At 41.7% G+C, this 11,277-nt stretch overlaps 1 protein-coding gene across 2 annotated transcripts; it reads left to right on the forward strand.

Annotated features, from left to right (window-relative positions):
- Positions 1 to 3,237: 3,237 nt before the first annotated feature.
- On the forward strand, positions 3,238 to 10,623 carry LOC102300209 (zinc finger protein 836-like). 2 transcript variants are annotated; one of them, XM_042216929.1, is made up of 3 exons: positions 3,238 to 3,708; positions 4,896 to 5,744; positions 8,970 to 10,622. In XM_042216929.1, exons 1-3 carry the CDS (start codon positions 3,691 to 3,693, stop codon positions 9,546 to 9,548), a joined length of 1,446 nt encoding a protein of 481 aa, XP_042072863.1. In that variant the 5' UTR covers positions 3,238 to 3,690; the 3' UTR covers positions 9,549 to 10,622. The 2 variants fall into 2 exon arrangements, 1 of the variants encoding a protein (XP_042072863.1); XR_006053614.1 differs by having other exon boundaries at positions 3,240 to 3,708; positions 4,896 to 5,748; positions 8,970 to 10,623.
- Positions 10,624 to 11,277: the final 654 nt, after the last annotated feature.

Raw genomic sequence — 11,277 nt, forward strand, 5'->3', positions numbered from 1 at the left:
ATCATCACCTTTGTCTCCGGTTCTGTTCATAATTTTTATGGACAGGATTTCTAGGCGCAGCCAAGTGGCGGAGGGCTTTCGCTTTGGTGGCCTCAGAATCTCATCTCTGATTTTTGCAGGATGATGTGGTTCTGTTGGCTTCATCGGGTGAGGGCCTCCAGCTCGCACTGGAACGGTTCGCAGCCGAGTGTGAAGCAGCGGGAATGAGGATCAGCACCTCCAAATCTGAGGCCATGGTTCTCAGCCGGAAAAGGGTGGAGTGCCCACTCCGGGTCGGGGATGAGTTCCTGCCCCAAGTGGAGGAGTTCAAGTATCTCGGGGTCTTGTTCGCGAGTGATGGGAGAAGGGAGCCGGAGATCGACAGACGGATTGGGGCTGCAGCTGCAGTAATGCGAGCTGCACCGGTCCGTCGTGGTGAAGAGGGAGCTGAGTGTAAAAGCGAAGCTCTCAATTTACCGGTCGATCTACGTCCCTACCCTCACCTATGGCCACGAGCTGTGGGTAGTGACCGAAAGAGATAGGGTGAGAAGTTCGGCCATCCGGGAGGGGCTCAGAGTAGAGCAGCTGCTGCTCCACATCGAAAGGAGCCAGCTGAGGTGGTTCGGGCATCTGACAAGGATGCCCCTGGGCGCCTCCTGGGTGAGGTGTTCCAGGCATGTCCCACCGGGAGGAGGCCCCGGGGCAGACCCAGGACACGCTGGAGAGATTATATCTCTCGGCTGGCCTGGGAACGCCTTGGTATTCCCCCGGATAAGCTGGAGGAGGTGGCTGGGGAGAGGGAGGTCTGGGCCTCTTTGCTTAGGCTGCTGCCCCCGCGACCCGGCCCCGGACAAAGCGGATGAAGGATGGATGGATGGATGTTAACAATCCTGAAAACCTGCCAGTCGGTGCAGTCCAGACACACCTGCAGATTCTCCACAGCCTCATCAGTCCACTGCTTCAGTGTCTTCACAAAAGCTTTAGAGAGTTTCAGTTTGTGCCTGTTTGCAGGGATCAAGTGAACCATGACATGTCTAAGAATCTTGATGTAGTGTCAGGTAGGGCTGCCACAAACGATTATTTTGATAGTTGACTAGTCACCGATTATTTTTGCGATTAGTCGACTAATCAGATCATGCATCCATTGGACGTAAAACGTACAGCTTATTGCACCAGCAGCATCTGCTCTTATATAACTATCATTAGCTTACAGCTTTAAGTGTTTAAGGTCTGTGCTAACTAAAAATAAAGACAAGATGATAGTTTATTAAATTTTAATGAAATTTGCAGATTGTTTCGGTGAAGTTTAATAAACTCCTTGCTATCTAAAATATAACAGGACACCGGAGTATATTCTCGAGCATCTCACACTTCTGATAATCAGTGTCTGCTTGACGTTTATTCAGCTGTGTAAAAACTATAACTTTAATCTCAGCCAAACCGATTTACTCAGGAACAAATAAAATACAAAAAAAAAGCCAAACAATAACATTTTTAAGTTATCTAAGTGACTTATATATATGTTTAACCTGAGTAGCGAAAGACGGCGGTGGGTTTGAAAACGATTTGCCGGGAGTCCGGTGTTCTCACGGCCTAGTGAGCTGGGCGATATGAGATTTTTTCATATCACGATATGTTTTTTTCATTTCAGGCGATAACGATATCTATCACGATATAAGCCAAATAACTATATTTGTAAGATTTAAATGTGCCGTTGCTCACAAGTAAAATGTGAAATAATCAGCAGCTTGTTTTTATTTAAATATTTATTTCCCATAATAAGTTCAACAGGGTAGATGTACTTAAGGAACATGAGACTTTTTCAGATAAATAAAGGCAAATATTGCAAACTACACAAAAGGCAGCCGCTAAAGCGTTTAAGTTTCAAAATAGAACAAACGAAACAGACTAAATTGTCAATTCCACTTAGAAACAAAATATTAATTCTAAAAATAAATCTTAGTTTGTTTTACAGAAGAACAGACAAAACTGACTAACTTTTGTCAATATCAAATAAACTGAGAACTAAAAGGAAATTCTCAATCTCTCCTTGTTGTATAGCTGAGCTTTTCAAACAGTTTTAACAGTTACTTTAGTCTGACAAAAGCCGAATGACGAATTAGCGCTTCCAGTCAGAGACTGAGGCTACGTCCACACGTACACGGGTATTTTTGAAAACGGAGATTTTCCGTTTTCGTTTTAAAAAATAATCCCGTCCACACATAAAGGCAGAAATGAAGGAAAACGCTGCTATGAACATGCCAAAGCAGCAGGTGGCGCTAGATTCCTAACCGTGCACGAAATGTTGGCCAATCAGAAGTCTAGAAGCCTCGGTGGGAAAAAGTAAACAAAGCTGGGGCATAGAAGCAGAACCGAGCGTATGTGTGGAGGACAGTAACTGTGTGTATATGTAAGCATTTAAACACTGCAGAGAGTAGAATTAACAGTAACAGTATTGTAGAAATTCATTTCACCGAAACAATAACGTGGCGCACAGTGTGACGCATGCACCAGTTTATTGTATTTCCAGACTTGCTTTCGGCACAATTTACAGTGCACGCTACTCTGTTTTTTGTCAGACTTGAAATAGCCGAAATACCTTCACACTACGGAACTTCTATGGCTCTTCCGTTCGACAATCTCTCCGGCGTTGGAACCATCATCTGTTTTCTCTTCGGTCACGCTCGGTTGATTTTTCTAGTCGGCACACTCATTTCCTCCATTACCCGCTGGCTGCTTCCCAAACAAACACACGTGCGGCTTGGCACTTGTGCTGTACGTAACAAGTCACGCGACGTGACGCTGCGGCTGTGATTGGTTCGGCTCTGCGCTACTTAATTTGGATTGGCTGACCTTTTTTTTTTTTTTTTAAGAGGACAAGAGCGGCGAGGTCTATCGCGATAGCTTAATTTCTCTATCGAGTAAAAGTTATATCGCGATACATATCGTTATCGTTCTATCGCCCAGCTCTAGGCTCTAACGTGACTTGCCCGGTAGTTTTGAAAATATGTGGTGTCTTGATAAACTGAGCAGATATTTGAGGTTTACACAGCTACATTCTCGCCTGAAAATATGTTAAACGTTTATTTTGTGACCCAGAAAGAATAATAAGAGTAAATTAAACTTCTCCGCCATTGTTGGAAACTGAGCTGGGCTGCGCTATGAATTCTGGGACACGAGCTCCTTCTTCTTCGGGGTTTAACGGCAGCTGGCATCCTTGTACATGCAGTGCTGCCATCTTCTGTTTCAGTCCGTTATTACACTCTTAAATCCTACTACTTATTCCTGCGTCTTTTGGGATCTTACAAAGCTTCAAACGAGTCGTCGACGTATTTTGATTTTCGACGTAATTGTGACTAGTCGACTAATCGTGGCAGCCCTAGTGTCAGATGATGACCCTCTTACTATCAGCTCACCTTCAGTTTTTCAAAGTTTTTATCCATTGTTTTTATATAAAATCTATGAGGTTCAAATGAAGCACCAAACTACAGTTATTCAGTCAGTGGAGGTTCAGTAGTGCAGTTTCTCACCACTGTTGTTAACTGGAGGCTGACACACTGACTGAAGACATTTAGTTTGAGTGGATTTGAGCTTTCCATCTCAGCTTCTTTTGGTCAAGGATGAAATACATATAAATATATTTTTTGTTCCAGCTGATCATCAGGAGGAGACGAGCCATTTAGACTCAGCTCAGCCACTACAGAGGAAACAATGACTTCAACCCAAAAGGTGAGCAAAAATATCTCTGTTATTGAACCTGTGTGCAGGTTACAACTCTCATTGTAGCTCATAATTGTAATGTGATAATATCAGCAGAAGGTGGCAGTAACCAGTGTTGGTCAAGTTACTTGAAAAAAGTAATCAGTAACTAATTACTGATTACTTCCCCAAAAAAGTAATCCCGTTACTTTACTGATTACTTATTTTCAAAAGTAATTAATTACTTAGTTACTTAGTTACTTTTTAAAAACACGATTTACAACCTGAATAGGTGATAAAGCGATAGATCTTTCAGCCCAATTCTACTTTTTCTGCATAATCCATCATACAAAATGTAATCAAATGGAAAAGTCTCTTTTTTAAACTTGTTTTATTAGTTTTAATCTTTTAACTTTATGCATCAAGCAAAAATTTAATTATATGCAACATTCTCTGACTGGAAGAAATTTAGTTTAACATTTAAACCTATTTTCTGCACATTCCAGCACATAAAATATATTTTTTTTTGTGTTTACACTCAGTCTTTCAAATAGATGCAAGTAAAACACAGCAGAAAATAAATAAAGTCAAAGACTCAGCGGTCCTGTTGCTCTATTTTCACCTGTAAAGCAGGAGTGGGGTAGGCGGAGGTTTACCCTGGTGCAGGTGTGCCGCAGGCGGTCAGTGGAAGAATCCGCGAGTTTCTCTGTGAGTTTCCCATTACGTCGTAGCACTCGGTGCTTGTTGGAAGTTTAGGGTTTTTCCTGTAAAAAGAAGTTTTCTTCCCACGCACAACGGACACTAATGTTTTTGTCACTTTTTATGGAATCAAACTCAAAGTAAGGTCAGTACTTCCACGCTTTAAACGCTGCACGCTCATACTCTCTCCCGCACTCGATATATTATCCATTGTTGATCTGCACACAGCTGTTGCCACGAACGTCGCACTCGCTTACGTCACTGTCATGAAACATTATCGCAAAGAAATCACGGTTTTAGTAACGCAGTAACGCACCGTTCCTACGGGTAATCTAATTACCGTTTTTGCAATAGTAATCCCTTACTTTACTCGTTACTTGTAACGCGTTACTGCCCATCTCTGGTGGTAACACACCTACAATGTGTTTGTTGACATCTTTGATTCCACTAATGGAGTTTCAGTTTGTTCCACGACTGCATTTCACTCACTGCCTCTGTTTGTATCTCTGTCACTGCAGGACCAACATGGAGCGAGAAGTCAGCGCTCTCAGGAGGCCGACAAACCTCACGGAAGAAAGAGAGAGAAAACATACAGCTGTGATGAGTGTGGGAAGGATTTTGCCTGTTCTAAACACTTGAAAACACACCAACTCATCCACAGTGAAGTTAAAGTGTACAACTGTGACGAGTGTGGAAGATCTTTTACTGATCCTAGAAACTTAAAAACACACCAACTCATCCACAGTGAAGTTAAAGTGTACAACTGTGACGAGTGTGGAAGATCTTTTACTGATCCTGGAAACTTAAAAAGACACCAACTCATCCACAGTGAAGTTAAAGCATGCAACTGTGACTTGTGTGGAAAATCTTTTGCCCACACTGGAAGCTTAAAAACACACCAACTCATCCACAGTGGAGTTAAAGCATACACCTGTGACTTGTGCGGGAAATCTTTTGCCCAACCTCGAAACTTAAAAGCACACCAGTTTGTCCACAGTGGAGTTAAACCGTACACCTGTGATCAGTGTGGTAAAACTTTTGCTCGCAGTAGCCAGTTACAGTGTCATCAGGTTACCCACTCTGGAATTAAGGCATACAGCTGTGACATTTGTGGAAAAACTTTCAGTCGTGTAGAGACCCGAAATAAACACCTCCGCATTCACACTGGACATGACGTTTGGTGCTGTGATCAGTGTGGCAAACTGTTTACAACACATGCACGGTTACAAAACCACAAGTTTACCCACACTGAGGAGAGACCTTATAAATGTGACCTGTGTGAGAAGACTTTTAAAGCTCCACATTACCTGAAAGAACACCAACAGATCCACACCAGGAAGAAACTCTGCAAGTGCAGTCACTGTGAGGTATGTATGTATATTCTTGTCTTCTAATTTAAGACTGACTGTTTGGATCAACTCTGCTCATTAAATTATGTTCGCATGTAGTAATTCTACTGGACTCAATGGCATCTACTGGAATTTTGAAAACGTCAGTAAAGAACATAATAAGTCTTCAAACTAAGAACAATCATTACTCTAACTTTGTATCCATATTTGAGGATTTACAGTTGCACTTGTTCTGATTCATTATTTAAATTATTTGTAATTTTCAAATCTCAACAGGACATAAAAACTTTATGCCAGGGGTGTCAAACTCATTTTAGTTCAGGGGCCACGTGGAGAAAAGTCTATTCTCAAGTGGGCCGGACTGGTAAAATCATTGTATATATAACTTAAAAACAACAACTTCAAATTGTTTTCTTTGTTTTAATACGATCAACATAAAAATAAAGCTAGAGCCTGTGGACAGTATGTTCAAAATAGTACAGGCACAACATGGCTATTAATTACAAAACACCTCAAGTTATTTGAAAATTCTGAGGACTAAGAACATACAAGCACACAGTGCCTCAGTGATTCACAGAAGTATATCACAGATCACAGAACTACATCAGGGTGTCTCATGCAGCACTTGCAGTGGGGTTGCATAGTTTATTTGACTCCTAATACCTGGCATCTTTTAGCTTTCACCAGCTCATCAATATCAGGCTTCACATCCTGAGCGGCAGCTAACTTCAGGATGTGATTCGAGTGCCTGTGCGTGAGCCTTGAGCGCAGTTTTGTTTTATTTATGCTCATTACAGAGAAAACTTGCTCACAAAGATACGTGGTTCCGAACATGCACAACAGTTTTGTAGCGAGGGCTGTCAAGTTGGGGTAACCTGGCAAGAGATTCTGATAGAATGTGTTCAAGCCAGCTGCGGCAAATTTTCCCTTCAAATCCGAGTCACACTGCAAGTCTATTATTTCAAGTTGGATCCTGACAGGCAGATCAAAGGGATTCACGGTGAACAGCGAGCAAAAAACTTTGAAGTCTTTCTCCAGTTCACCAAAAATCTGAAATCGTTGCTCAAACTAGTAACAGTCCCGTTATTTTATCTTTAAACCGCTTCATATCTGCCACACTTTGGAAGTGAGCTGCATCACCACCAGCGAGCTGCGTCTCCCACAATAACAGCTTCAACTTGAAAGAACGTATGCTGTCATAATACTGCGTGACAACGTGCAGCTGTTTGTTCAAGTTATTCAGGTCCTCTGTAACATCCACCATAAATGCAAGGTGCTGCATCCATTCTGCGGAATGAAATTCTAACACTGGTTTGCCCTTTTCTTCCATAAACTGTTCAATTTCTTCTCGTAAATCAAAGAAACGCCTCAGCACAGCACCTCGGCTCAACCATCTTACCTCAGTGTGGCATGGCAGACCATAGATGTGGTCTTTCTCTCTGAGAAGACTGTCAAACTGACGGTGATTGAGGCTTCTGGATCGGATGAAATTAACAGTTTGGATGACCACCTTCATGACGTTATCCATTTTCAGTGACTTGCAACACAAAGCCTCCTGGTGCCAAATACAGTGAAAAGTCCAAAAATCACATCCTCCATTTGCAGATTGCACTTTATCTCTGAACTTTTTTACAACGCCTGCTTTGAGGGCGCACCATCTGTAGCCAGGCTAACAGCGCGGGACCAGTCCACCCTGTCCAGCGCGCCGATGAGTGCAGTGAAAATATCAGCCGCGGTCGTTGTATCTGTCATCGGTACCAACTCCACGAACTCCTCGGTGACGGTCAATGTGTCATCAACTCCGCGGATGAAAATTGCCAGTTGTGCAACATCTGTAATGTCCGTGCCTTCATCAATTGCAAGTGAAAACACAATAAATGACTTTATTTTTGGCTTCAACTGGCTGTCCAAATCCACTGAAAGATCAGAAACCCTGTCGGCAACTGTGTTTCTTGTCAGGCTGATATTTGCAAAGGCCTGGCGCTTTTCAGGGCACACAATCTCCGATGCCTTCATCATACATGTTTTTACAAATTCACCCTCACTAAATGGTTTTGAAGCTAGTGCAATTTCGTTAGCAATGAGGTAGCTAGCTTTCACTGCAGCATCACTGATGTCTCGGCTGTGAGTAAACACAGACTGCTGTTTCTTCAGACCCGCCAACAGTTCATTCACCTTCTCTCTTCTCCGCTGTCCTTGAAAGTTGTCATATTTGTCGGCATGAAGACTCACATAGTGGCGACGGAGGTTATATTCTTTCAGCACTGCAACATGCTGGGAACACACCAAACATACAGCTTTCCCATTCACTTCCGTGAATAAATAGGAGGATGACCATTTTTCTTGGAACACTCTGCACTCTGCATCCACTTTTCTTTTTTTTGACAGAGACATATTGGGGCGATAAGGGTGCCAAAGCACATCAGGTTTAAATTTCGCAGGCAAAACAAAGTAGCTCACAATTGCTATTGCGCCATCCAATGGACACAATTGGAACAGCAGTTTCTTTATTGAAAAATTGCTGCTCATTTTTATACTTTACAAAATCATCTCACGGGCCGTTTTAAACCCGTTTGTGGGCCTGATCCGGCCCGGGGGCCGTACGTTTGACACCCCTGCTTTATGCACAGCACAGGTGTCCAAACCTTTTGTAAAAAGGGCCAAATTTTATAAAGTGAAGATGCACGGGGGCCAGTGGTTGCTTTTGACATTTTTTTTCATAACAATGTTACATGTAAAGACAGGGTGGGCCAGTTATATGGATACACCGTAATAACATGGGAATGGTTGGTGATATTAAAGTCCTGTTTGTGGCACATTAGTATATGTGAGGGAGCAAACTCATCAAGATGGCTGGTGACCATGGTGGCTATTTAGAAGTCGGCCATCTTGGATGCAACTTTTGTTTTTTCAATAGGAAGAGGGCCATGTGACACATCAAAAACAATGGTGCTTGGTTTCAATGTAACTTTATTCTTTAATGCATTACTTTTAATAGTCTATAGGTTTTACTTACATTTCCTCAAACTATGGTGAGCCTCTGTTTGCAGCCAGGGTACCAGTGCTTGTTGCTGTTCCTCTACATCAAAGACAGTTATTGTAGCCCACTAAGTTGAGTGTTATAATGTAAACAGAAGAAATGTAATTGGACGTTGGCAGAGATGCTCTTTATTTAAGGCAACGTTCAGGATGATAAAGTTGAAGGAATTCCCTGACGTACACTGTCTTTGTGTCTTTGTTTAGAAGCAGAGCGGCACAGATGGATCCAGTTCTCAACCCTGTCGTCACTGTGGTGGTGGGAAAGACTTTCGATGTGACCTTTGTGGAAAAACTTTCACTCAGCAACGAAACCTAAAAATACATCAACGTAGACACACTGGAGACAAAATGAGCTACTGCAAAGAATGTGGGAAAGGCTTCCCCACGTTAGGTGATTTAAAAAAACACGAACTCTTCCACAGTGGGGTTAAAAAGCATGTCTGTGACCAGTGTGGGTCATCCTTCACCACTGCAGGTGAGCTTAAATGTCATAAACGAGTCCACACAGGAGAGAAACCATACAAGTGCAGACACTGTGACAGAAGCTTTTCACATCCAGGGTCTCGTAACAAACATGAAAATAGACACATTGAAGAGAACTTCATCTGTGACCAGTGTGACAAGAGTTTTAGGAATCTCACTACATACTCCGATCACAAACGATCCCACGTTTCAAATAAACTCTTTCACTGTTACCAATGTGCAAAAACGTTCACTTCATCATCTGCTCTGTGCAAACATCAGCGTCATCATGAAATCACTCCCATCTCTGGATCACAATGAATCTGAAGATCCTCTTCTGGTTTCTGGGTCAGACTTAAAATCAGATCAGGCTCCACAGAGTTCAGCTGGAATCTGCTGCAAAAAGTGTCAGCTGATGTCAGACTTGGATCTGATGATGTAGCTTTGATTTCTGGACCTGCAGGGAGTAATCCTGAATGTTTAATTTGGGAAGGTGTAAGTAAAGATATGCACATCAATTTTCTTTCTTTTAATTTTGCATAAATAAGATAAGATAACCGTTATTTGTCCCACGTGTGGGAAATTTTATTACTTTATTTTATTTATCCCTCTTACATTCAAATAATTTTCCTTCAGGAAACAATAGTGTTTAGCAGTAGTGCTTGTAATATAAATCTATAGAAATATATTTTACATCCAGTTACTATTACAGCAAAAGTTCAAACTTCATGTTTAAAGAAGAACACTGCAATAATCTAATAAGTTCAATATTTTTCTAGTTTTATATTTTCATTGTTTTTGAAGTCTTTATTTCTATTTTACTGTTTAAAATTCTGTTTGAATCTGAATTGGCTTTGGCTGCATTTCAATGCAATAATTTATAAAGAAATTTATACCACAAGGTGGAGCAGTGAGTCTATTTATGCTTCATTTAATCAAGCAAAGAACACATTCATATATACAGTGTTGGCCTGCAGAGGGTAAAGTATTTTTAGAAAATTTGGATAAAGCATCAAAGAACTGTTAGAGATTAAAGTTCTCAGAGGACTCTGTTGTTGTTTGTCAGCTCAGGGCTTATTTCTAATTGGTTCTTTAATTGTTTAGTGTGAGGGACATGAGTGATGTCTCTGTCAGCAAAAAAACTGCAAAACTGACAGTGATAAAGATGCTAAAGAAAACCTTTAAAACATTTTTTCAGTAGTCAAATGAATAAATCAGTTTCTATATTCTTATTGTGCAGTGTGGAGGGTTTTTTTTTTCTTCTTTTTGTTTTTTCTTGAAGGATAAAGTGTCATGGTCCTGAGTCTGAGGACTCAGTGTTTTGTGTTTCCTTATGCTTTTGTTCATTCCGAGTGTGTATTCTGTTGTGATTTTGCTATTTTTTAGGTTTCTGTTCTTTGCCTGCCTGCTCCCACTTCTCTGTGTTCCCTCTGTCTGTCCATGGTGTTATTGTGTCTGCTCATGAGTCTGCCTGTCAAGTTCAGTGTCCTGTCTGGTTCTCTGTGTCTGTTAGTTTCCTGTTTTATTCTGAAAGTTCATGTCTCATGTCAGTGTGTTCAGTTTTACCTCTCCCTGTCTCGTTAGCCTAATTGCTCCCAGCTGTGTCTCCCTCCTGTGGCCCATTCCCTGATTACTCCCCGTGTATTTAAGCCCTGTGTTTTCCTGTGCTCTCTGTCACGTTGTCTGTTTAGTTCCATGTCAGTCTGCATTATTCTTTTACCCGGTATTCATTCTGCGTCTCTCTGCCATCTCTCTTTGTGCATTTTGCTCCTCCTCCCGTGAGTGTCTGCTTTAAGTTTTGTTCTTTAGTTTTCCCAGTTTAGGTTTGTTTACTCCCTGCTCTGCTCTTCCTGTTTTGTCACCTTCTCACCGCTGTAAATAAAAACTCACTCGCACCCCAGCCAGTACCTGCATTTTGGATCCTTTTTTCCACACGACTGCCCCCAGCCGTGACATAAAGGTTACTCTTTCAACTTTGGTAAATTACTCTCCAAAGGAAACGCTTGCACTATAGCGTAAAATCTGGGATCTCCATCAATTGGTCTCAGAA

Source organism: Haplochromis burtoni, unplaced genomic scaffold (assembly GCF_018398535.1).
Source record: "Haplochromis burtoni strain Fernald_Lab_line unplaced genomic scaffold, NCSU_Asbu1 Contig_1362, whole genome shotgun sequence".
Lineage (NCBI taxonomy): Eukaryota > Metazoa > Chordata > Actinopteri > Cichliformes > Cichlidae > Haplochromis > Haplochromis burtoni.

Coding starts and splice junctions, on each gene's coding strand:
- LOC102300209 (XM_042216929.1), top strand. Junction 5,745..8,969: donor GCAAGTGCAGTCACTGTGAG/GTATGTATGTAT, acceptor GTCTTTGTTTAG/AAGCAGAGCGGCACAGATGG.